General features: G+C 39.5%; 1 protein-coding gene across 4 annotated transcripts in view; it reads left to right on the top strand.

The window, feature by feature from the left end:
- Positions 1-27,675, top strand: part of LOC102166958 (contactin-associated protein-like 3) — a 205,491-nt gene that overhangs the window by 24,301 nt on the left and 153,515 nt on the right. For all 4 annotated transcript variants that reach the window (XM_021072824.1, XM_021072822.1, XM_021072823.1 and 1 more), the window contains exon 2: positions 11,587-11,697. In XM_021072824.1, coding sequence (XP_020928483.1) covers positions 11,587-11,697 — 111 coding nt within the window. The remainder of the gene's footprint in view (positions 1-11,586; positions 11,698-27,675) is intronic.

Here is a 27,675-nt window from a genome sequence, read left to right on the forward strand (position 1 = left end):
CTGGCTATAGCTCCGATTGGAGCCCTGGCCTGGGAACCTCCATATTCCACGGGTGCAGCCCTAAAAAGACAAAAAAAAAAAGAAAAAAAAATGTATCTCAAATGGTTTGCTCCAAGTCAGACTCTCACGATATCAGCATTTTGGGGACAGGGATGGGCATCAGTATCCCTGTGTCCTTGGGTATCAGTGTCTGAAAAACCGCAGTGTCTATTTCTTCCTTGAATTGTATTGCACAGACATATATAATCTTGATAAATCCAGAGAGGTTACTTTCTTCTAATGCAGACATGTTCTAACCTTTCCATTTATGAATTCTTTCTGAAAAAATATCTGAGTGGGGTGGATCGTTGACTTTTACTGCCATGCCCTGTGGAAGCAGAAACAAGGGTGGGTGTCTTCTGAAATGAATGCTTCATGGGCAATCCCTTCCTTTTAGTGAGAACCCCCTCTTCTCTATCTGTATCTTCCTGGTCCCACGATCACATTCCTACCCCACACCCAGCCTGGAAATGAAGATTGCATGATTTTTCTGTTAGGTCGAACTTGGCTGTTTCAGTGTTTTAAGCTCAATATATGTTAGGGTGGAAATGTAACTTAGATATGGAGATTTAAGAAAGTTGCTCTTAGACTTGTGATTAATTTAATTCTACAAACACTCACCAAATGCCTACCATGTGCCAGGCACTGTGATAGACGTTGAAGAAGACAGTGGTTCTTCTCCTTCTTCTTCTTTCTCTTTCTTCTTCTTTTTAATGTGCCGATCCTCTAAGAGAAGCAGGATGATTCATTAAACTGGCACTAGTTGTAATTTTAGAACCACTCCCGTAATTGGGAATCTATTCTTTTTGCTGCATATAAATTTTTCAGTGGCTATGGGTGAGTAATACCTGGGCGAATTCAAATTTGCCTTTCAAACAGGTTTAAATCCTTGTCTCCTTAGAGTGCTGAAGCAGAACTACCCATGAAAAAAAATGAAACTGTTCTCCCCTAAATATTCGATTCCTCTGCATGATGGTAGAGTCACACAATCTTGCACAATTTTAAACCCATGAAGGAATGGACTTGATTCTTTCAGTCATCAGGCCAAGAGCTAAATTTCACAAATAGGCTCCTAAGCAGATACCTGGGAAAGAAAAACAACTGAAAGGTTATCTCCTTATTTAAATCATAGCCTTTATTTTTAAGCAAATTCTCAGGGTTGTTGATAAAGAGAAAGCCTCTCTCCCTTTAAAAAAATAAAATAAAATTTTTTTTAGAGCGGTTTTAGGTTTACTTTAAAATTGGACAGAAAGTACAGCGATTTCCCATGTATGCCCTCCCTTTACACATGCTTAACCTCCTCTATTACCAGTATCCTTCACCGGACTGATGTATTTTTTTACGGCTGACACATGATAATCACCCAAAATCCATAGTTTATGATTCACTCTTGGTGTTGTACATTCTGTAGGTTTGGATGAATGTATAATGACATGTATCCAGCATTATATTATTATACGGAGTAGCTGTACTGCTCTAAAAATCCCCAAGCTCCTCCCATTCATTCCCCTCTTCCACCTAAACACTGGTAACCACTGATCTTGTTAATGGCTCTATAATTTTGCTTTTTCCAAAATGCCATATAACTAGAATCATATCTATGCAGCCTTTTAAGATTGGCTTCTTTCACTCCGTAATATACATTGAAGTTTCTTCTGTGTTTTTTCATGGCTTGATGGATCATTTATTGTTATGACTAATATTCCACTATATGGATGTACCCCAGTTTATCCATTCCCTACTAATGCCTTGGTTGCTTGCAGGTGTTGGGAATTTAATAAATAAAGCTTCTATAAACATTTTTGTGCATGTTTTTGGTAGACATACGTTTTCAACCCTTTTGGGTAAATACTAAAGAGCAGGTTGTTGGATTGTATGTTTAGTTTTGTATCTTCCGAAAAGGCTGCACCATTTTGCATTCCCACCAGCAATAGGTGAGAGTTTTTCCTGCTTCACAACCTCATCAGCATTTGGTGTTACTACTGTTCCAGATTTGAGCTGTTTTCCTTGGTGCGTATTGCTATCTCATTTTTGTTTTTGCATTTCTTTGGATCCATATAGTGTGGAATATCTTTCCATACGTTTATTTGTCCTCTGTATATTTTGGGTGAGGTGTCTGTTAAAGTCACCTTTGGACCATTTTTTTTTAATATTTTTTTTTATTTTCCCACTGTACAGCAAGGGGGTCAGGTTATCCTTACACGTATACATTACAATTACATTTTTCCCCCACCCTTTCTTCTGTTGCAACATGAGTATCTAGACATAGTTTTCAATGCTATTCAGCAGGATCTCCTTGTAAATCTATTCTAAGCCCTGGCCTGGGAACCTCCATAATGGACCATTTTTAAAAAAATGGAGTTGCGTTCTTATTGTTGAGTCCAAGATTTCTTTGTGTGTTTTGGATAATAAGTCCATTATCAAATGTGTCTTTGGCAAATATTTTCTCACGATGTGTGGCTTGTGTTTTTATTCTCTTGACATTGCCTTTGGCAGAGAAGACATTTTTAATTTTAGTAAATTTGGGTCATTAATTCTTTTCCTCATGGGTTGTTAACACCAAATGTAAATTCATCTAGATTTTCTCCTATAGCATCAAGGAGTTTTATAGTTTTGTGCTTTACATTTAGATCTGTGATCCATTTCAAACTAATTTTTGCGATGGGTGTCTAGATTCATGTTTTTGTTTATGGAAGTCCGTTTGTTCAAGCACCATTTGTTGAAAGGATTGTCTTTGCTCTACTATATTGCTTTTGCTCCTTTGTCAAAGATCAGCTGATTGTATGTGTGTAGGTCTCCTTCTGGACTTTCTCTGCTGTTTCACTGATTTGTCAGTTCCTTTTTCAGTACTACATTGTCTTGATTACTGAAGTTTTACAGCAAGTCTTGAAATTAGGTAGTGTAGTTCCTACAGTTTTGTTCTTCTTCAATAATGTGTTGGCTATTCTGGGTCTTTTGCCTCTTCACTTAAACTTTAGAATCAGTCTGTTGATATCAACAACATAACTTGCTGGAACTTTGGTATTGCCGTGAATCTATAGATCAAATTGGGAAAAACTGAAATCTTGACAATATCAAGTATAACTATCCAACATGGAGTCTCTCCCCAATTATTTAGTTCTTCTGATGATTTCACTCATCAGAGTTTTGTAGTTTTCCATGTATAGATCTTATACATTTTTTGTTAGATTTATACTTAAGTATTTCATATTTTAGGTGCTAATGTAGATGGTATTGTTTTAAATCTCTAATTCCACTTGTTCATTGTTGGTACATAGAAAAACAGTTGATTTTTGTATATTAACCTTATGTCCTGTAACTTTGCTATAATCACCTATTACTTTAATGAGTTTATTCTATTCTTTCAGATTTTTTACTTAGATAATCTTGTCATTTATGAACAAAGAAAGATTTTTTTTCCTTCCCAGTATGTACCTCTTTTATTTCCTTTTCTTGACTAATTTCATTAACTAATACTTCCAGAAGGATATGGAAAATGAGTGGTGAGAGGGGAAGTCTTTGCCTAGTTCTTGATCTTAACCGGGAAGGCCTCTGTTTTCTCACTGTTAAGTGTGGTGTTAGCTACAAGTTTTTTTGTAGCTATTCTTCATTAAGCTGAGGAAGTTCACTTCTACTCTTAATTTAATAAGAGGTTTTTCTTTATTATGATGGGGTGTTGGATTTTGTCAGATGCTTCTCTACATCTGTTGATATGATCAAATGATCTTTTGTCTTTAGCTTGTTGATGTGATGGAAAACATACATTGATTTTTTTTTCAGTGTTGAACCAGCCTTGCATACTTGGGACAAATTCCTCTTATTTGCAACATAGAATTCTATTTATACATTGATGGATTTGATTGCTAATTTGTTGAGGATTTTGCATTTATGTTCATGAGAGATATTGGTCTGTAGGTTTCTTGTAATATCTGTGACTGGTTTGAGTATTACGGTAATGTTGGCCTTGTAGAATGAGTTAGAAAACATTTCCTATGCTTCTATCCTCTAAAATGGGTTATAGAGGCATGGCATGATTTCTTTCTTAAATGTCTGATGGAATTCACCAGTGAAGCCATCTGAACTTAGTGCTTTCCGTTTTGGAAGGTTATTATTATATTATTAAAATAATTATTTGGGTTATTGATTCAAATTCTTTAATAGATATAGATTGTATTTTTCAAGGAATTGGTCCATTTCATCTGGATTGCCAGGTTTGTATTGAATTATTCATATTATTCCTTTTTTATCCTGTTACTGTCCATAGGATCTGTAGTGATGTCCTCTCTTTCATTTCAGGTATTAATAATTTATAGTCTCTCTCTCTCTCTCTTTTTTTTTTTTTCCCAAGCTAGCCTGGCTAAAGGCTTATCAGTTTTACTGATCTTTTCAAAGAATCAAATTTTGGTTTCATTTATTTTTCTCCATTGCTTTCCTGTTTTCAAATTCATTGATTTCAGCTCTGAGAGGAAGGCTTTTCAAAAACTGATTTTTTGTATCTGAGTTGCAGATTTTCTGAGAGATCAAAACCAGATCATTAGGCAGACAACTTTTTTTTTTTTTTTTTTGATTAAAAGTATTTGCCTAGCTAAATATTCTCTGCTACTTGGGTGTCAGAATTTGGAATGTACTATTTTAAGATTTAAATTTTTCTCAAAAAAAGTGTAAGGCGGAGTTCCCATCGTGGCTCAGTAGTTAATGAATCTGACTAGGAACGATGAGGTTGCGGGATCGGCCCCTGGCCTCACGTAGTGGGTTAAGGATCCAGCATTGCGGTGAGCTGTGGTGTAAGTCACAGACACGGCTCGGATACCAAGTTGCTATGGCTCTGGTGTAGGCTGGTGGCTACAGCTCCAATTGGACCTCTAGCCTGGGAACCTCCATATGCTGTGGGTATGGCCCTAGAAAAGACAAAAAGACCAAAAAAAGAAAAAGAAGAAGTGTAAGGCATTTTATAAATGCTGTGATCAAAAAGGAAACACTAACAGTATGAAACCACTTGGCTAAATGAAACCAGAAATATAATTTAATTATAAGAACAATGAATGTTTTGAATATATATACCACTAAAATTGAAGACAAACTGTACTTATAGTGTTACCATTTGATTTAGAGTGAGAAGTGAAGCCTTCACCATTGAAGAATAATTTTACAGTCAACATTCAGGTCTAGATCTATGTGTTAAAAGAAGCCTAAGAGTAGGGAGTTCCTGCTGTGGCTTAGTAGAAACCAATCCAACTAGTATCTATGAGGAGTGGGTTCGATCCCTAGCCTTGCCCAGTGGGTTAAGGATCTGGCATTGTCATGAGCTCTGGTGTGGATCACAGACATGGCTTGGATCCTGCGTTGGTGTGGCTGTGGTATAGGTTGACAGCTGTACCTCTGATTCGACCTCTAGCCTGGGAACTTCCACAGGCCATGGGTGCAACCCTAAAAAACGGAAATAAAAATAAAAATAAATAAATAAATGAATAAATAAAAGAAGCCTAAGAGTAGAGATAAAAGTGCTTTCCTTTGGATTCTGCTAATGCCTAGGCATAAACTCTATGGTTGTGTGAATTAAATAAATTAGCCTGAAATGTGGTCTTTCTGATTTTGTTTTGGCAAAGATACAACTGTGTTCTACTACTAGAATGCATCTTATTGGAAGAACAAGAAATTAGAAATCGCCTCTGCTGTCCACTAGGCCATACATAGCCTATCAGGCTGGGTATTGAGGGTCATGAAATTAAATGACTGGGTCTAGTGCAGTTGTTCAAGCTCATGGCATGCACAGCGGTGCCGAGTGTAGACATGGGGCAATAGTGTATATGAACACACCGGGACCCTGCCGTAGCACACATTTTCTGGAGCAAGTGGGCAGTAGCAGATGAGATGGAGCTGGAGAATTATGCAAGAGTCCCTAGAATGTCCTATATGCCAGGATCATGAGCTTAGAATGGCCTGTAGATGCCAGGGGGTCACCACCACCTGTCCACTGTATGTGTAGCTGGGGTCTAGAAACTGGCAAGTGCCTCCAGAACAGTTGACCAAGTTCAGAACTGGAGTCCAAAGTGGTGAAGACATTGCTTGGGAATCTGTACGAAGAAGGAACTCCACTTATGTGGTGTGAGCTCATGCCTTGGGAATAGCAAGGGGATGACACTGTTGTTTATCAAGTTCTCAGAGGCCTTGATGGACCACCAGGAACAGTGGCTATTGGAGCTACAGGCTAGCTCCAGCCCTCACTCCTCTTGATGGGGAAATGATTCCTAGGTGGCTTTAGGTCCTGTGAGTCCACTTCTGAATCTTGCTGGTCCAGAGGCTGAGGGGCCTTGCTGTGGGCCTTGAACATCACAACAATTTGGGCCCTCAAGCTGCCCACTTGGGAGGAGCAAGTAGCACCAGGAGTTCAGCTCCAGGGAAGTTTATACCACACGCTCCTTTCCATTCCAGGGACTGGAGTTCATCATGGCATGTTGAGGGGTGAACAACCAGCAACAAACAAGCACACATTTTCTGCGTGGAGGCATTTTTAATCTAGTTCAGAACATAATGCATACCACTTATATACAGCTGGGTATAAACTGGATTTGAAAGTTCTGAAGGAACAAAGAACAAATGTGTTACCAATGTGCTGTAGTAATCCAAAGAGGTCTGTCTGGAACTTTATTTGTGGAGAGGGGTAGATTTTAGTAGTTTTAAGAGGAGGTCAAGAGTCTGGAAAACGCTCAGATAGTGTTAGTTAGATTAAGAGGATTAAGCCAACTATGTGTTGCTCAACTGTGGGACTTCCGAATTTCTAATATTTTACCCGGAGGAAAAAATATATATATGTATATAACTTTAAAAAAATAGAAGCTGACATATTGTAATATTGTTCTATAATTTCAGTATAACGCTGCTCTGTTGGCAAGACAGACAATAAGCTATTGATTAAAATGACTTTACCATAGGAACAGATACTGAGCCAAGGTTTGAGTATTTCATAAATATGAATTTATTATATGAGCATGCACCCAAGGATGTTCTAGCACTCTGGTCTGAATCATATATAAATCATGAACAATTATGGTGTGTTTGTTTTTTCTGTAAAACACATTACAATGGATCATGGGTTTCCCTTTAGAATTTCTAAGCTTCTCTAAGAACCTAACCTTGAATGCATTTGAACTTCTAAAGGAGTTAAGTGCATTTCAAAATTGAGATTATTTCATAGACTCATTTCATATTAATATAAGTGGTTATTACAAAGAGACATAAAATTGTCTTAGCCTATTTAACTGTAATGTTAGTTATTCTCATTTGTGAATTCTTATAAGCTTATTACTTGTACTCATTTTCCTAAGTGGTAGGTAGTTGCTCTTTTCAATTGGTTTGCCATCTCATTGGTTAAAAACAGTTTTATTTCTAAATAATTCTGATAGCTTAAAGCATTAAGTATCTGGTATTTATCAGATTATTGATAAGAATAATAGTGGAAATCAAATGTTTAGTAATGCTGTGAGAAAAAAATTAAATTGAGTCTTAACAATTTTGAATTCAGGGATCATAGTATAAAACATAGACATTGCATAATGCCCTTTGCAGCAACATGGATGCAACTAGAGATTCTCATACTGAGTCAGAAAGAGAAAGACAAATGCCATGTAGTATCGCTTATAGGTGGAATTTAAAATATGGCATAAACGAACCTATCTACAAAACAGCAGACTCAGACAGAGAACAGACTTGTGGTTGCCGAGGGGGGTCGGGGAGGGAGCGGGGTAAACTGGGAGTCTGGGGTTAGTCGATGCAAACCATTACCTTTAAAACAGATAAGCAATGAGATCCTACTGTATAGCACAGGGAACTCTATCCAATCTCCTTGGATAGACCATAAGGGAAGATAGCGTGAGAAAAAGAATGTATATATATATATATATATATATGCATGACTGGGTCACGTTGCTGTGCAGCAGAAATTAGTACAACATTGTAAATCAACTGTACTTTAAAAAAATAGACATTTCCATTTGAAAATAATGGTTAGTGGAGATTTTGGATGACATCTACGTCTTCACCCTGCAGAATGTAGTTTAGTTAGAAACACAGTGAATGCACGGAAAACACTGTCCAAATACAGAGCCACTCCCCTCCAAGCCTTGTGGGATGTGGTCACCTCGTTTTTGACCACACACATTCTCAGATTTGACTGTGTGGAAGTAAATTGGAACAACTGTTTTTGAAGCCTCCAAGTTAGGGTTATAAAGAAAAGTATCCTTGAAAAAAGCTTTTATGAAATTGTTCCTTAAAAGAAAAGCGTACAATATAAAAGCTATTACTTCCTAGTCTTTTTTTTTTTTTTTAAGACCAAGATTCATCGGCTTTCTTTGGAAAAGCTAATAAAAAAGGAGCCTACAGTTTGGAACTTTGAATGCTGCCTTCTATGTCTCTCTATGGGGAAAATGTCCTCATAGAACATATATATATAAATTTTTTTTTTTTCTTTTTAGGGCTGTACCTGTGGCCTCTGGAAGTTCCTAGGCTAGGGGTTGAATCGGAGCTGCATATGGAAGTTCCCAGGGTATGGGTTGAATTGGAGCTGCAGCTGCCAGCCTACACCACAGCCACAGCAAAGCCAGATTTGAGCCAGGTCTTTGACACCTTTGACACACCACAGCTGCATCCCCCACCCACTGAGAGAGGCCGGGGATCAAACCCACATCCTCATGGATACTAGTTGGATTCTCTTCTGCTGTGTCACAGTGGGAATTCCTTTATAGAAGATTTTGAGGACACTCATGTGATGACTTGTTTTACCAGAGTGAAAGTGTTGAAAGCAAACCCTTTGACTCCTCATAGAAATCCTGTTAATTGTGAGACCCCTTTGTACAGTTTTGTGATACAACTGTGTGATGTCCCCATTGTACAGATGAGATAACTGAGGCTTAGGGAGGGTAGGTGATATCCCAAGAGCAGGCAACTTGGTGAATGCTATATCCACCCGCAACCTGGCTCCAGAATCTGTGTTTGATCCTCCTTCATTTCCAGCCCTGTAAGGAAAGCCCCCCAAAATGGTGAGAGCAAAGGTGTGAGCAGAGAGGACTCAGCGGGGAGTGTCTGCGGAGACTTGGAAAGAGAGCCAGGCTGGGGTGGAGGCTGGGAAAGGATCAGGCTTCCCAAGTTGAACAGCTGGTGGAGATAATCTTGACTTGCCCTCACCTAGCTGTGCTACTCCGGGGGTTAAGTTAGAGTCTAACTACATGGGAAAGATGCAGGCCCTGTCTGCTCAGCAGGCTCTTGCCTCCGAGAAATTGTCATTTTGACACTCGAGTTGGTGCAGTTAATGGACTGTGGATAAACCTTTTCTTCTGGAGTTTTCTGAAATGCTAAGAATGCCCCAGTACTATCTCAGCAGCTTTGTACTTGCAGTGCATACTTTCACTGCGGGTGCTTCTTTGCTCTTGTGCCACAGACCCCTCTGGCACATGGCTGAAGCCTGTGACTCCTTTTCAGGGGCTTGTACATGCCTAAAATGCATACATCAGGCTGCAAAGTAGAAGTTATATTGAAATGCTATATCAGTATATGAGAAATTGGGAGTTCCTGTCATGGCGCAGCGGAAATGAATCTGACTAGGAACCATGAGGTTTCGGGTTCCATCCCTGGCCTTGCTCAATGGGTTAAGGATCCAGCATTGACATGAGCTGTGGCGTAGGTCACAGATGCGGCTTGGATCTGATGTTGCTGTGGCTGCGGTGTAGGCCAGCAGCTATAGCTCCAATAGGACCCCTAGCCTGGGAACCTTCATATGCCATGAGTGTGGCCCTAAAAAGCAAAATATATATATATATATATGTATTAGAAATTGTAATGTAATGTCATCTTAGTTTTTCAGCACATTAAGTAACAAGATCTAGTGGTGAGTTTAATAAATAATATTATAAGTAAAGAGGATCATAAAAGATATTCCTAGATATCTGTGACAACAAAGATTGCTATCAAAGTATCTTCAATTTATGTTGGTAACAAATGCAAAAGAACTACTGAGTATGGTATAGTTTGTCTCTATTCATGATGGAAGAATATGCTGAATTTTAGCAAGAGGTTAGTGAGAATGAAGATGTAATTTTTTTCTCCTCCTCTCAACAGACCCCCTAAATCTTATCTGTACCCCATGTTAAGAACTCCAAGCCAGAGTTCCCATTGTGGTGCAGCGGAAATGAATCGGACTAGGAACCATGAGGTTGCAGGTTTAATCCCTGGCCTCTCTCAGTGGGTTAAGGATCTGGCATTGCTGTGAGCTCTGGTGTAGGTTGAAGATGTGGCTTGGATCCCTCATTGCTGTGGCTCTGGACGGTGGCTACAGCTCCTGTTGGACCCCTAGCCTGGGAACTTCCGTATGCTGAGGGTGTGGCCCTAAAAAGCAAAAAAAAAATTACAATAAAATAAATTAAGAAGAACTTTGAGCCATGTGGTTCACTGCTTCAAGTTCTATGACAAACCCTCCTGGGCTTTTGACTGGACTTCTAATGAATCTTTGGATCAAACTAGGGAAAACCTATACCTTAAAACACTGTTCTTCCTATTTGCTGTTATTCTGGTCTGAATTTATGTAATTTTCCTTTAATGTCTTTCAATAAAAGTTTAATAATTATTTCCATAAATGTCTTATAAATTTTTGACTCATTCTTAGATACTTTATATGCTTTGTTGCTATTTGCTATTCTATTTAATTTATTTTCTAACTATGGATAAGTTTAGAAATATAATCAGCTTTTGTATGATGGACTATTAAGTTATTTCCAAATTTCTACCTATATAATCATATCATCTGGAAATGTTAACAGTTGCTTTTGTTCTCCACATTTTGTGCTTTTAATTTTAAATTAACTTTCAGTGCCAAGTTCAATAGACATAGTGGTGCCCTTACAGTGTTCTCTCTGATTTTCAAGGACATACTTTTCATATTTTCCCATTGAGGAGTGATGTGCTGAAACCAATTTTTAGCATCTAGCCAGAGCCAGTCATTAACTTTTCATGAATTTTGCATGAAAACCGAGTCATTATTTAAAATTAAATTATATTACAATTAAAGCATTATTAAGTAATCAAGTTAAAAACATGAATAATAAACTCTGAAAACTCACCAGTCCCTACTTTATGTTATGGTGTCTTAAGGTTTTTAAGGTTGTTTACATATCTTATTTGTGTGGTGAAAGTATAATGATGCGATGTGTCCCTGTCTCTTTGCAACTTCATAGTCAATGGCATCATGTCGATAGCTTTACATTGGTCACAATGTGAATATTTATGCCATGAGAAGTGGCAAATGCTACCAGTCAGGGTTTTTATTTTTCTTAAAGCCTGCTGTTCAACATTTACCTGGGCAAACTGATGTTTGCTACAGGCTGTAGCATTTTCCTAGCCTGTTAATGAAAAAGAAGGGAAATAAGGAAGAAAAGGAGGGAGGGTTCGAGGGAAATAAGAAGGAAAGGCAAGAAAAAGGGAAGGAAGAGGAGACGAGAGAAGAAGACAGAAAAGCTTTAATCAGTATATTAACCTTAACGGTGATATTTTTCCCCCCAGATAACTGTGATGCCCCTCTGGCATCTGCCTTGCCCCGGACTTCCTTCAGCAGCTCCTCAGAGCTGTCCAGCAGCCATGGCCCTGGCTTTGCCAGTCTTAATCGCAGAGATGGTGAGTCTGCAACTGTCTTCTTCTAAATCCGTCATGATTCTTTCACAGAGAGAATTATTTCCATTCTTAGTTCATATTCATTCTTAGAGCTCAAAAATTAATTATATGGAATTTATTGAAGTTGAAGAAAGCAGCAGGTTCATCATGTCATCCTTTGCTAGCTTTCCTCTGGCTTAGCATCGGTTTTTTTTTGTTTGCTTTGGTATCTTCCATCTTTATTAATGGCCAGCAAATGATCATCAGTGAGATTTATGAGAAGGGGATTATTGGAGTCTAAATTATTTCCAATGTTGTCACCCCTTTTTAGTTTTAGAACAGGCTAGAGAAGGGTGACTAGTCAAGTGTGCTGTTTATGAATTAACTAGAACAACACATGAAGGAGCCAGGGTTGCAGCCGCTGGAAAGACTGGACAGGACACTGCATGACGTCTGTTGAGACGTGAAGGTGCCGAGGGGTATGATGGAAAAATGATGCCATCTGGAAGGAGACCAGGTGAAGGCTGCTACTGAAAATAAAGACTCCCTTCCTGTCAATGGGAAGGGAGTTAATGACTTAGCTTTTGGAGAGATATTAATCCGTACTTGCTACTGGAGGGAGTGTGGTTGAGTAAATTACCTTTTCTCTTGCACAAATAATAGGTCGATGGATTAAAGATGTGAATACATACACTGCGAATGTTTCACTACTTTTTAAAGGGATAGATGAATTTTTTATGAAAGATTAATTCTGAAAGTAAACATTAAAATTAACCGTGTTCGGAGTTCCTGTCGTGGCTCAGTGGTTAACGAGCCCGACTAGTATCCATGAGGGTGCGGGTTCAATCCCTGCCCCCTCTCAGTGGGGTAAGGATCCAGCGTTGCCCTGAGCTGTGGTGTGGGTCGCAGATGCGGCTCGGATCCCGCATAGGGCGGTGGCTACAGCTTGGATTCGACCCCTAGCCTGGGAACCTCCATATGCTGCCAGTGGGACCCTAAAATAGACCCCCCCCAAAAAAAAATCAACTGTGGAAACCTAGCAAGTGATCCAATAGATCAGTAGCAAAGAGTAAGGACACAAGAGTGGAAATTCAGTGAGCTCAGGGTGGGAGTGTATGTCCATTAATTGTCCACCTTCATGGTGTTTTCTCAGGAAGAAGCATTTCATGGCCAGATATTTACTTCTCAAAGCACGCATAATAATCCTTTTTAGCATCTCAGTGAAAATATATTCACTGAAACCAGATTTCAGTGAGATTAATTAAATTATCAAATTACCCATTTTTGGTCTGATGGTTACTCTAATATCAGCTTAACATCTAAACTTTCCAGTGGTTGCCCTGAAATGGTAAAAACTCAATAAGCACCATATTCAATCAGTTTGAAGAAGCCCCAGGGGCTTGTGTGCTGTGTTTCTAATTTGCATGTGCAGAATATCTTTATGAGTCAAACCTCCAGTGCTGTCAGGATGGTGGCACTGGGAAGTTTATAAACATTAGAAGGGAAAATCCTGAAGTTTAAGATGAACTTATTTCCATTATATTTAATTAAAAATTAATAGCTCAGAATAGGATAAGCCTTCATCATAAAATGGTAAGTATAAAGTGTATCCTTTATAGTCAAACTAGTCTATTTGCAAATTTGTATTAACTATTTTAAGAGAGTGAAAATCAATGGATGAGATTTTTTTTTTAAAGGTTGTTGACTGTATATAGTGCTCATTTCACTAAATCTTCCTACGTATTCCTACCTGATTTCAGTCCCATTTCTAATACTTGCTTTAGAAAGTACAATTTATCAATACTCCTTCTGAAGGATTATCTATGTGCCTTTTCTCCTAAAAGAAGCATCCCAGAGCCTTTCCTGACATTTCTTTTGCCTTGGTAAAGGCTGGAGAACATATTAGTTCACTGTTGGAGTTCCCATCGTGGTGCAGTGGTTACGAATCCGACTAGGAACCACGAGGAAGCGGGATTCCATCCCTGGCCTCGCTCAGTGGGTTAAGGATCTGGCATTCCCATAAGCTGTGGTGTAGGTCGCAGACACTGCTCAGATCCTGAGTTGCTGTGGCTCTGGTGTAGGCTGGCAGCCACAGCTCCAATTTGACCCCTAGCCCAGGAACCTCCATATGCCACAGGTGCAGCCCTAAAAAGACAAAAGACAAAAAAAAAAGTATTAGTTCACTTTAGGTTACATTATTATCGTATCAAAAGTGCATAGTACAAAGTATGGATGAGTGTAATGATGACAATTCTTTATATATAGTAACTTTAGCCTTTTTGAATACTTTGTGTATGATCTAGTGATGAAAATCATGTTAGACTCCCTGATTATATGGTTAAAATTTCCTTGGTCCATGCTATGGTATTTGAAGGTCTTAAAGAAGGTGCTATTTTACTTTCCTGGTTTCTTATTTTGCCCAGAAGTCACTGAGCTTCCAAAACTTTCATTAAGAATTGGAAATGTCCCATTGTAGCTCAGGGGGTTGAGGACATGACGTTGTCTCTATGAGGATGTAAGTTCAATCTCCGGCCTTGTTCAGAGGGTTGAGGATCTGATATTGCTGCAAGCTGTGGTGTAGTTTGCAGATGTGGCTTGGAACTGATGTTGCTATGGCTGTGGCTGTGGCTTAGCCCTCAGCTGTGGCTCTATTTAGATTCCTGGCCTGGGTTTCCATATGCTGCCAGTGTGGCTGTAAAAAGAAACAAAACAAAGCAAAACAAAACAAAACAAAAGACTTAGTTAGAAGTGTCTCAGATATCACAGCTGCTTCTGTGAATTTTATACGCAATAGCTGATCACTGCATCTATCTGATACCTAAAGGTGGTAAGAAAATTGTCTATACAAAATTTGTCGTGTATGTATGTATATATATTTGTGTATATATGTATTATATATATATATATATTTGAGCCACTTTATAAACCCTCAAAGCCAAATAATTCAAAATTTAAGGCATTTTATGATTTGAAAGTACTTCACTGATTTAACACATGGCAAATATTAATTGGTAAGAATATATGGCACATTTCATGTTTTCTATTTTCTGTGTTTTTTACTTCTGCATTTTATTTGTATATTTATTTTGTTTTCTATTAATTTATGAAAAGTAGTAAAGTATTTCTTAGGAAAGACTGCCATAAAGAGATCTATGAAGGCTATGGAGAGGGATGGGCAGAGAAGTCAGGGGAGATCCAGGTGTTTCTAGGGACAGGCAGAGTCCAAGTGGAGAAATGGGGCCCAGGAGATTTGAAAACCATGATTCCTGAGAGTGTCACCACCTGTTTGTCGATGTTTTCTGTGAAGTCCCTAATGGAAGTGTAGGTTATTGTAGAGATGGCAATGGGTCAATTCATTACTCAATATTGGACGAAGAGCTTCTGGTGTTTGCTTTTGAAATCTCTAGTCTGGTTCCTCTAGCATTTCCATTTTGAAGTCTGAGTTTGGGTTCGAGATAATACATTTAACGAAGTGTCCATATGGACGTCATACACCTTACCTTTTTATACCAGCAAACATAAACTGCTAGAAATGCCTGAATGAGTAATTTTTCAAAATGGATAGATTTTAAAGAGTAAAAACACTGACACATACATTTATTCATATACCTGCTCAAGAAAATTGATACCGTTAGACGAACGTACATTTCTTGAAACTTTACATCTTTGCAGTCAAATTGGATTTGACTATTCATATTGGCTGATTTTGTTTCCATCAATATTAAATTGATTTTTTTTCAAATTACAAGTCACCTAATATTTCTCTTACAAAATCAAGATTGCTGAAATCTGATTGTTCTAAAGAAGAACATGCTATAAAAATGACTTTGTTTTTGTTTTTTTCATCTCAAAAATCTCCTGAAGAAATATCCAGTTTCTCCCTAAAGGTATGTGGAAGCCCTTCTCATCACTATGCAATTCTGAAATAGTTGTCTAACAAATTCTACTCTGTTCCTTTTCAAAGTAATTCACTTTTTATATCATGCATAATATACACAAATGTTCACGAACGTTATCTATTTCACAGCATGTATCCTTGGCAAACACCAGGATGTCTTTCTTTACTTCACTTTTTTTTTTCTGCTTTTTAGGGCCATACCTGCGGCATATGGAGGTTCCCAGGCTAGGGGTGTAATTGGAGCTGTAGCCACAGGCCTATACCACAGCCGCAGCAACGCAGGATCCAAGCCACGTCTGTGACCTACACCACAGCTCATGGCAATGCTGTATCCTTTAACCCACTGAACAAGTCCAGAGATCAAACCAGCACCCCCATGGATACTAGTTGGTTTCATTACCGCTGAGCCACAACAAGAAGTCCCTTACTTCACTTTTTAGTAAATATTATTGGCATCCCTCTGGGGATGTGTTTTGTTCCATCACCTCATAGTGCTTTCCAGGATTACCCATACAATGCAATTGCCTTGCCTCTTCTAGGGATATTCCCTTTTTCCTGTTTGGGGCCACTGATGAAAGATGTACCCAGTGAGGTGACCTTCAGTCCTACCAAAGGGTGAGATTCAATTAGCAACCTTTTACGAGGCACCTCGCATCATGCATGATACATGGATCCTATGTTAAAATCAAAGCACTCAGGAGTCCTGAACTGCTGTTTTAACTTGTGACACAGTTGCTGGTCCAGGAAGACCATAGCCAATGACAAAGGCCAGTGGATCCTCTCAGTGAGCCCTATGGTCAGCTGCTCCACCTTTGCTCTGAAAATGAATATGGAGCTTCCTGGACTAGGGGCTGCTGGGAAGGTGGTAGTTCAGGGATTCCTTGTTCTCTCTGTCCTGTGATCTTTGCAGTGGCATCTTTCCTTGTTGTCATGTTTCCTCCAAGGAAGTCCAGTGAAGCAAGTTTTTTTCTGACACATAATAGTGTGACACTTTTCTGGGGATGAATGCTTCCCCCCAAAACAAAACAAAACCTCCTTTGAGAGTAGTATTTGCATTGTGTGATGCTTAGACCTCATCCTTTCTGGGTTCTCATTGTACTACTCTATTTTCTATAACAGGTCACCTGTGCATATCTCTTTTTAATCCAAGGCTCTCACAGCACGCTTACAAATTACAATGAATTCAGCTACATAATATCCCTAAAGAAAATGTAAGTTTTATCATCCCACAGCATTTTTTTTTTGTTTTTTCACAGAGGCTTCTGGCTGAATGAGCATTCACCTTTGGATGGATAATTTAGTTCTCACAGTTTTGTTTCTGAGCCTCTCACCTTTGCATTTCCTGACATGATCCAACATTATATTTAATTAAAAAGAGGAAGGAGCTATTGCCTTAGGGACGGAGCCACATGTGTGTGGGAAGTGGTGGGGGCAGATGTGGGTGGGGTACCTGGCCTACCCTTTCTGGGTACCATCTCCCTCCACTGTTCTCTCCACATCAGAGGGAGGGGCTGCTTATTCTGACTGGCCTCAAGGATGATCTGGAATCACTTCTCTTCTGAATAACTCAGGGGGCCTCCAAAAGATGCACAAGGAGGCTTTTATAGAATTAGACCAGATCTCCGAGCTCTACCTCTTGTCAACAGGAAGATTGCAAGGGATATGAACAAATAAGCTGAGTCATACATTTTATTCAGTCATAAATGAGGTATTTACTGCATGTTCAGATTGTTTATAGGCTTTTGCTGGACAATTCTGATTGTTACTTCTAAGGTGGGAAATGAATGAAATCATCTTATCGACTTGTCTGTACAGAACTTGAAACACATGAGAACTGAAAAGCCCAAGATCAACTCAGATCTGAATGCCTCTCTACTGCATGTTTCTTTAAAGCTTGGTCAGGAGTGTATATGAGGGAAGCAGAACAAAATGCACAGTACCACTGGATGTTTGTTTATTTTATGCGGAAAGAGCTGCAGAGATGAACGTTCAATGCCAAGGGCATTAAAAGTTGTCCCTGGGGATGCTGTACACAGGACATCAGGGAGTCACAAGTAAACAGTCACAAGGTGCTTCCACTCCTCCCCCGCCCCGACCTGATATTACCCGCATTTAAGGCAAATCACAAATTAACCGTAATACACTTACTTTTCATTTAATTTTGAATTGTCTGTTTATAAAGGCATTATAAGGCATTTAGTAGAGGAATCTGTTTTGCAATGAGGCAGTTGTGTGTGATTTTTTTTTTTTTTTCCCTTATGGATGCACTTTTGGGAAAACTGCCTTTTCTCTTTCTCAGGCTACTAGCAGATTGCAGGAAGCGGAGCAGAAAGGGAATCAGAGGTTACCTAGATAGGTCCAGAGATGGGATTTCTGCATTTTTTGTTTGTTTGTTTGTCTTTTTAGGACCGAATCCATGGCATATGGAGGTTCCCAGGCTAAGGGTCGAATTGGAGCTGCATGACCTACACCACAGCCACAACAACGCCAGATCCAAGCCACGTCTGCGACCTACATACACCACAGCTCACGGCAATGTCGGATCCTTAACCCATTGAGCAAGGCCAGCGATCGAACCCATATCCTCATGGATACAAATTGGGTTCCTTACCACTGTGCCACGGCGGGAACTCCCCACATTTTTTACATCCTGATATCCAGAAATGATATATGCAAATCATTGGAATTACTTCGTAAGAAGTCAGATCTTGAGCAAATGCTCAAATTCCCCTTGGCATCATAGATGGGGTTTTGACAAAGATGTCAATGTGTACGGCCCAGAGATCTCTGAGCTCAATGGTCAGGGAACATCCCCAGGGCTTGCCCGCCCACTGGTCCCCTTTCCTGGGAACGTCCTACAGAGAGAAAGAACGATGAGCACCTGCTTCTCTCACCCTCCCCCACTCACCCAGCCCCACCTGGAATCTGTAAGGCATCTTCTGTGAGTTAAGATGCATTTAAGTGAGAAAAGAAACACACACCGCTTGATGAGATCCCATTTGAGACAATGTAAGAAAGATTTTGGAAGGAAACTTCCCTTGGTGACACTTTCAATTTAGCCATTTATTTTCTTGACATACAGATGCCTTGGAGATGGGTGGGTCTATTCACTTCAAATTAACCCACCTGTCTTTGCTTCCTCGGTATCTTTCTGCTGTGGAGCTTGTTGAAACTTGAAGAAGGCATGAGCTGGTTTTCCTTTTCACCTCAGGGTAATTTCCCTCTCTGCACCAAGCTGATGACACTGTTTATGACAGTGAGTGCCCTGTGGCCACCAGAAGCAGGAGTCATTGTCAGCTTGATCAGTGGCCAGAGTAATTAAGGCCCCAGCTGAGAGTTTCCTGTTCAACCTTTCCTCTCCCCAAGGACACGAGTCCCTGCCTGTGTCTGAGCCTATAAAGGTGGGGGAAGCAATCACCCAGGAATAACCAGAGACAGAAACCTTCCAAGATATCTGCCAATATGTTGGTTATTGATAAGCCAACAATACTGAATAACTGATAAATCACATGGATATGTTCATAAACGGAGCAGAGAATGAAAAGGTCATTAAGCTTTAATAAAATATCCTTCCTAGAACCTAAAATGATAGTTTTTTCCCTTGTTTGCAAAGCAGAGACTAGAATGCCTGTCCCACTTACTGGCTCGAGGAGGAATTGTGAGGTCACCCTTGGAACATGTGGGATGGTGGTCAGTGCATCACATGCTTATGGCAAGTTTTGGATTTATGCATTTTCTCTCCTTTAGTATAAAGTGGCAGGCAACAGGGCAATCAGTAATGCAATCACTGCTGATAAAAGAAACTTTCACATATTGAAATGTAGGGAATCATTGCAGCACCATATACAATAGCCATGACATGGCGACAACCTAAATGTCCATCACAGAGGAGTGGATCCAGAAGACGTGGTCCGTATACACAATGGAATATTACTCAGCCATTAAATGGAAAGAAATAACAGCATTTGCAGCAACATGGATGGACCTAGAAATTATCATGCTAGGTGAAGTCAGTCAGATGGTGAGACACCAACATCAAATTCTGTCACTTACATGTGGAATCTAAAAAAGGGCACAATGAACTTCTTTGCAGAACAGATACTGACTCACAGACTGAAAAATTTATGGCTTCCAAATGAGACAGGTTGGGGGGTAGGGGGATGCACTGAGGGTTTGGGATGGAAATGCTATAAAATTGGGTTTTGATGATCATTGTACAACTATGAATGTAATAAAATTCATTGAGTAATTAAAAAAAAGTCATTCCAGCTTATCCATGAGTTAACTTGCATTTTGTATTAACTAAAAAAGCCTGTTTGTGGCTTATCAAATATGCATTGTCCAGCCACTTTAATTATTAAAGAGAAGGGCAAATTGACCAGAAATAAAGAATGACCCTGTTAAAAATAAAGATTAAATGCCTCTCTTCCTGGGACGCCAATGCCTGTTCTCCTTTGATGATAAGACTAAGACTCCCTTCCTAGGTACCAAGGCCATGCTGACTCGACGTGTATGTGCTGCACGTTTTTTTGTTTTTGTTTTTGTTTTTGTTTTTAAACTTGAAGAAATGTATCCTTGACAGAAATAAAACTGCACTGAAAACCCTGCCTCTCTGGAGCAGCTTCTCAGAGCAATTGGGCAGCAGGCTTCCAGGATCGTCCTCAGTTTGGCCCCAGTAAAACTCCTTTCTGTTCTTATTACTGATTGTTTATTGATTATTTTCATTGACACTGCAAAGCCTTGGTGTGATCCCTCTTTCACAATGACTGTTGACCATTTAGGGGAGGAAAAGAACTAGATACTCTAATATATCTTGTTGCATTCTCATTGCAGCCTTAAAGCAAAGCATACCTTTGCTTAGGAGTGGGAGAGATGTTTTGTGTTCAGTGTTCTAAGCTCTGGAACTTGTTCTATGCAAGTTGGACCCTCTGGATTATAGTTTTCCTTTGTATAAAGTGTGACAGTTTCTTCAGCTAAGGGGTTGAGGCAGAAGAGGGGAGGGTGACAGTGGAGAACCACCATCTATCGTGTGGGCAGTAGCAGAACTGGGTTAGGGTGGGGGTAGGGGGAGGCAAGTGACTTTCTTGTGGTTAGCTGTTAAGCACTGGAGCCTCCTGAATAGTAATCACAAACCTCTGGACTCTATTTCAGGGGGTGTGGTTCCCACATGGAGTTTACTGAAGATTTGCCAGCATTTAATAATGTGGGCTGATCGGTTTAAGAACCACTGCTCTGTGCTGCTGGCTCGTGGGGCAGCTATACTCAAGCACACACTCAAGCGCATCCAGTGTAAGGTTGCTGTATTTTGTTTTGTTTTTCATGACAGACCAGTAGTCTCTCTTACTGGTCACTAAACAGTCCTCAGGTTGTGCATGTGTATTTCCCACTCTTTCCAGTCCTTAGAAAAAGAAGCATATACCTGGGTGGACTCGGTGCAGGAGCAAATTTGCAGTAACTCATATCATTGCCCTGCAGGGGTCTGGGGATTACCCTGTGGCTGTGTTATCCTGCTGAAATGAATTGCCCTGTAGCCCAGGGGATTCTGAAGTTTCATTACTTTATCAGAGTACCTACTTAATCAAATAGCTTAATTTGCATACAAGTTGCACCTCCTCACCACAGGTAAGGAATGTGAAATATTCAAGGTCGATTACCTGCAGATGGTAGAGGCTGGTTGACAGAGATGTAGTTGCATCTGTGGGAGAGGCTGGTTCCAAGACAACGTGTTGGAAACTCGCTGATACTTTTTTACTCTGTTGTGCTTCTGTACATATGGGGCCCCACGTTAAAGATACCTCTTGGCTTCAAGAGAGATGAAAAATAAGAGAAAGAATCAACTGGAACACGAGGTTCAAATGGCAATAAATAATCATCTATCAATTATCACCTTAAATGTCAATGGACTGAATGCCCCAATCAAAAGACACAGAGTGGCTGAGTGGATAAAAAGGCAAAAACCTTCAATATGCTGCCTACAAGAAACTCACCTTAGGACAAAAGATACATATAGATTGAAAGTGAAAGGGTGGGGAAAAATATTTCACGCCAATAGACATGACAGAAAAGCAGGAGTCACAACGCTCATATCAGACAAAATAGACTTTAAAACAAAAGACATAAAGAAAGACAAAGAAGGACACTATTTAATGATTAAGGGATCCATCTAAGGAGAGGATGTTACTATCATCAACATATATGCCCCAAACATAGGAGCACCCAGATACATACAACAAATATTAACAGACATAAAGGGAGATATTGATGAGAATACAATCATATTAGGAGACCTTAATACCCCCCTCACATCAATGGACAGATCCTCCAGACAGAAAACCAATAAAGCAACAGAGATCCTAAAGGAAACAATAGAAAAGTTAGACTTCATTGATATCTTCAGGACACTACATCCAAAAAAAGCAGAATACACATTCTTCTCAAATGCTCATGGAACATTCTCAAGAATCGACCACATATTGGGACACAAAGCGAATCTCAATAAATTTAGGAGCGTAGAAATTATCTCAAGTATCTTCTCTGACCACAATGCCATGAAATTAGAAACAACCATGGGAAAAGAAATGAGAAAAAAACCTACTACATGGAGACTCAACAACATGCTACTAAAAAACCAATGGGTCAATGAGGAAATCAAGAAGGAAATTAAAAACTACCTTGAAACAAATGATAATGAAGACACAACCTCTCAAAATCTATGGGATGCTGCGAAAGCAGTGCTCAGAGGGAAATTTATAGCAATCCAGGCCTTTCTCAAAAAAGAAGAAAGATCCCAAATTGACAACTTAACCCTCCACCTAAACGAATTAGAAAAAGAAGAACAAAAAAGTCCTAAAGTCAGCAGAAGGAAGGAAATTATAAAGATCAAAGAAGAAATCAATAAAATAGAGACTCAAAAAACAATAGAGAAAATTAATAAAACCAAGAGCTGGTTCTTTGAAAAGGTGCACAAAATTGACAAACCCCTGGCCAGACTCACTAAAAAGAGGAGAGAAAGAACCCAAATCACCAAAATTATAAATGAAAAAGGAGAAATCACAACGGATACAGCAGAAATACAAAAAACCAGAAGAGAATACTATGAACAACTGTATGGCAACAAGTTTGACAATCTGGAAGAAATGGACAATTTTCTAGAATCTTACAGCCTGCCAAAACTGAATCAAGCAGAAACAGACCAACTGAACAGACCGATCACTAGAAATGAAATTGAAGAGGTCATAAAATCACTCCCTACAAATAAAAGTCCAGGACCAGATGGCTTCACAGGTGAATTCTATCAAACATATAAAGAGGAATTGGTGCCCATCCTCCTTAAACTCTTTCAAAAGGTTGAAGAAGAAGGAATACTCCCAAAGACATTCTATGAGGCCACCATCACCCTCATTCCAAAACCAGACAGAGATACCACCAAAAAAGAAAACTATCGGCCAATATCATTGATGAATATAGATGCAAAAATTCTCAACAAAATCTTAGCCAACCAAATCCAACAACATACCAAAAAAATTATACACCATGACCAGGTTGGGTTCATCCCAGGTTCACAAGGATGGTTCAACATACGCAAATCAATCAGCATCATACACCACATTAACAAAAGAAAAGTCAAAAATCATATGATCATCTCAATAGATGCAGAAAAAGCATTTGACAAAGTCCAATATCCATTCATGATCAAGACCCTCGCCAAAGTGGGTATAGAGGGAACATTCCTGAATATAATCAAAGCCATTTATGATAAACCCACAGCAAATATAATCCTCAATGGGGAAAAACTGAAAGCCTTCTCACTCAAATCTGGAACAAGACAGGGATGCCCACTCTCACCACTGCTCTTCAACATCGTTTTGGAAGTCTTAGCCACAGCAATTAGACAAACAAAAGAAATCAAAGGCATCCATATGGGAAGAGAAGAGATCAAACTGTCACTGTATGCAGATGACATGATACTATACCTAGAAAACCCTAAGGACTCAACCCCAAAACTCCTTGAACTGATTAATAAATTCAGCAAAGTGGCAGGATATAAGATTAACATTCAGAAGTCAGTTGCATTTCTGTATACCAGCAATGAAACGTTAGAAAAGGAATACAAAAAAATGATACCTTTTAAAATTGTACCACACAAAATCAAATACCTCGGAATACACCTGACCAAAGAGGTAAAGGACCTATGTGCCGAGAACTATAAAACTTTAATCAAAGAAACCAAAGAAGATGTAAAGAAATGGAAAGATATTCCATGTTCCTGGATTGGAAAAATCAATATTGTGAAAATGGCCATACTACCCAAAGCAATCTACAGATTCAATGCAATCCCTATCAAATGACCCATGACATTGTTCACAGAACTAGAACAAACAATCCAAACATTTATATGGAACAACAAAAGACCCAGAATCGCCAAAGCAATCCTGAGAAACAAAAACCAAGCAGGAGGCATAACTCTCCCAGACCTCAAGAAATACTACAAAGCCACAGTCATCAAAACAGTGTGGTACTGGTACCAAAACAGACAGACAGACCAATGGAACAGAATAGAGAATCTGGAAATAAACCCTGACACCTATGGTCAATTAATCTTTGACAAGGGAGGCAAGAACATAAAATGGGAAAAGGAAAGTCTATTCAGCAAGCATTGCTGGGAAACCTGGACAGCTGCATGCAAAGCAATGAAACTAGAACACACCCTCACACCATGCACAAAAATAAACTCCAAATGGCTGAAAGACTTAAATATACGACAGGACACCATCCAACTCCTAGAGGAAAACATAGGCAAAACACTCTCTGACATCAACATCATGAATATTTTCTCAGGTCAGTCTCCCAAAGCAATAGAAATTAGAGCACAAATAAACCCATGGGACCTCATCAAACTGAAAAGCTTTTGCACAGCAAAGGAAACCCAAAAGAAAACAAAAAGACAACTTACAGAATGGGAGAAAATAGTTTCAAATGATGCAACTGACAAGGGCTTAATCTCTAGAATATATAAGCAACTTATACAACTCAACAGCAAAAAAGCCAATCAAGCAATGGAAAAATGGGCATAAGACCTGAATGGACATTTCTCCAAAGAAGATATACAGGTGGCCAACAAACACATGAAAAAATGCTCAACATCGCTGATTATAAGAGAAATGCAAATCAAAACTACCATGAGATCCCACCTCACACCAGTCAGAATGGCCATCATTAGTAAAGCCACAAATAACAAGTGCTGGAGGGGCTGTGGAGAAAAGGGAACCCTCCTGCACTGTTGGTGGGAATGTAAACTGGTACAGCCACTATGGAGAACAGTTTGGAGATACCTTAGAAATCTATACATAGAACTTCCATATGACCCTGCAATCCCACTCTTGGGCATCTATCCAGACAAAGCTCTACTTACAAGAGACACATGCACCCGCATGTTCATTGCAGCACTATTCACAATAGCCAGGACATGGAAACAATCCAAATGTCCATCGACAGATGATTGGATTCGGAAGAGGTGGTATATATACACAATGGAATACTACTCAGCCATAAAAAAGAATGACATCATGCCATTTGCAGCAACATGGATGGAACTAGAGAATCTCATACTGAGTGAAATGAGCCAGAAAGACAAAGGCAAATACCATATGATATCACTTATAACTGGAATCTAATATCCAGCACAAATGAACATCTCCTCAGAAAAGAAAATCATGGACTTGGAGAAGAGACTTGTGGCTGCCTGATGGGACGGGGAGGGAGTGGGAGGGAGTGGGAGGGATCGGGAGCTTGGGCTTATCAGACATAACCTAGAATAGATTTACAAGGAGATCCTGCTGAATAGCATTGAGAACTATGTCTAGATACTCATGTCGCAACAGAAGAAAGGGTGGGGGAAAAATGTAATTGTAATGTATACATGTAAGGATAACCTGACCCCCTTGCTGTACAGTGGGAAAATTAAAAAAAAAAAATAAGAGAAAGATAGTGAAATGTAAAAAAAAAAAAAAAAAAAAAAAAGTGCTTCATCAGTACATTCTTTAGAACTTTACTCCTAATGAATATGAGCCAGAATATAGGGTGTTTAGCAGTTTCTCAGAGGTTTAAACTGATTCATATAAAATTTAAAATGTTGACCCTCTACATTTAAATGATCAGCTAAATGCCAACACCTAATTTTTGAGTGCTTTTGGCAATGATGTAAATTACAAGCAGTTGCAGAGTAATGTTACTTGGGACCCTTAGCTAGAACACAGAAGAATTTCCCACTCAGCAAACATTAGGTGGGACCTTTACACAAATCAGTAGAAGTAGGCAGGAGGGTGTTGAAGGATGACCCACATTGTTATTAAGGATGAAGAAAGACTGAGAATCTGTCGTGGGTTGGACGATGCCAAGACACGATGACTAAATGTGGGATCTTGGGTAGAATCCTGGAACAGAAAAAAAGGAGTTACTGGAAAAACTTGAGGCATCCAAAGTTTGTCATTTTGTTATCTTAACATTGTACCAGTGTTAATATCCTGGTTTTGATCAAAGTACCATGATGATGTCTGATACTAAGATTCGAAGACATTGGGTAAAAAGTTGATAGAAATTTTCCAGTGCCTACATGGCCAAACCACTTCTTTTAAGATAAAGCCTGCCAAGGCCTGATGATGGTGTAGTTTTTCCTGAGAGCCTGACACTGTTAAGTAGTGATTTTTCCCTGAGAAGCCAGACCTACTCCCTTCTAATCAAACTCAGGGTGGTATTTTAGCAACCAAATCTTTCTGTAGTATATACCTGCTCTATCCATATCCCCAATTCCTACAAGGCAGTTCAAGTCCCCCCAGTCCTTGAAATGAAGACGTCTTTTGAAATACCTGGGAGTTCCCATCATGGCGCAGTGGTTAGCGAATCCGACTAGGAACCAAGAGGTTGCGGGTTCAATCCCTGGCCTTGCTCAGTGGGTTAAGGATCCGGCATTGCTGTGAGCTGCGGTGTGGGTCGTAGACGAGGCTTGGATCCCACGTGGCTGTGGCTGTGGTGTAGGCCGGTGGCTGCAGCTCCGATTCGACCCCTAGCCTGGGAACCTCCATATGCCGAGGGAACGGCCCAAGAAATGGCAAAAAGACAAAAAATAAAATAAAAAAAAAAATACCTGGCAGTTTTACCCAACTCTATTTTTGATATAAAAATTTCCAAGTATTTTTTTTAGTAAGGGTGATTTATTATACTTAGAACTAAATGTAATTTAACCATAGTGAGCACTTCTAATATAAAATCTCAAATAAGAAAAAGTAGACAGGAATTCCCTATTCCCTCTTTGCAAGTCTTGGAATTTGAAAATTATTTCAAAATAAAAAGTTAAGAAAATACTTTGCTGAACAATCAAATTGTAGCATATTTAAGATTCTGCATCAAAGAAAAAATATTGTGTTGGTGGTACCTTGAGAGGAGAATTTGGAATAGTTGCACAGAGGTATCCCGCAGGAAATGAGGAACTCTTAGAAAGAATCTGGCTTTTAAAGAAATTGTAAGCTTTAGATTTTAAAGGTTATACATGTAGTGCAATTAATGCAGGACATAGTGAAGCAACAGATGTGCCCACTTGCTAGTGACACCTCCATACCCTGATATAAATGCCTCACTCCCACTTCCCTTCCAGCTAACTTGTAACCGCGTCACACACCTCCTGACATCTACTTGGTCATAATCGCTTTAGTAAACAGAGTGTGGATTTCAATAATAGCTCCTAATAAGAAAGTAATAAATCTTGTCTAAATTATTAGACCTTATTATGAGAGCCTCATATTGATAGGGATGGAGTAGGCACAGGTGGTTGTAGAAGTCCCAGTAAAGGATTATAGATAGAGAAAGAAATCTAGGGGACTTTGGGAGATCACTGTAAGTTAATAAATTGCTCAAAAAAGCCATCAAGAAGTTCCCATCGTGGTTCAGTGGTTAACGAATCCGACTAGGAACCGTGAGGTTGCGGGTTCGATCCCCGGCCTCGCTCAGTGGGTTAAGATCCAGTGTTGCCGTGAGCTGTGGTTAGGTTGCAGATGCGGCTCGGATCCCATGTTGCTGTGGCTCTGGTGTAGGCTGCTGGCTACAGCTCT

This window comes from Sus scrofa, chromosome 14 (assembly GCF_000003025.6).
Source record: "Sus scrofa isolate TJ Tabasco breed Duroc chromosome 14, Sscrofa11.1, whole genome shotgun sequence".
In the NCBI taxonomy this organism is placed as follows: Eukaryota; Metazoa; Chordata; class Mammalia; order Artiodactyla; family Suidae; genus Sus; species Sus scrofa.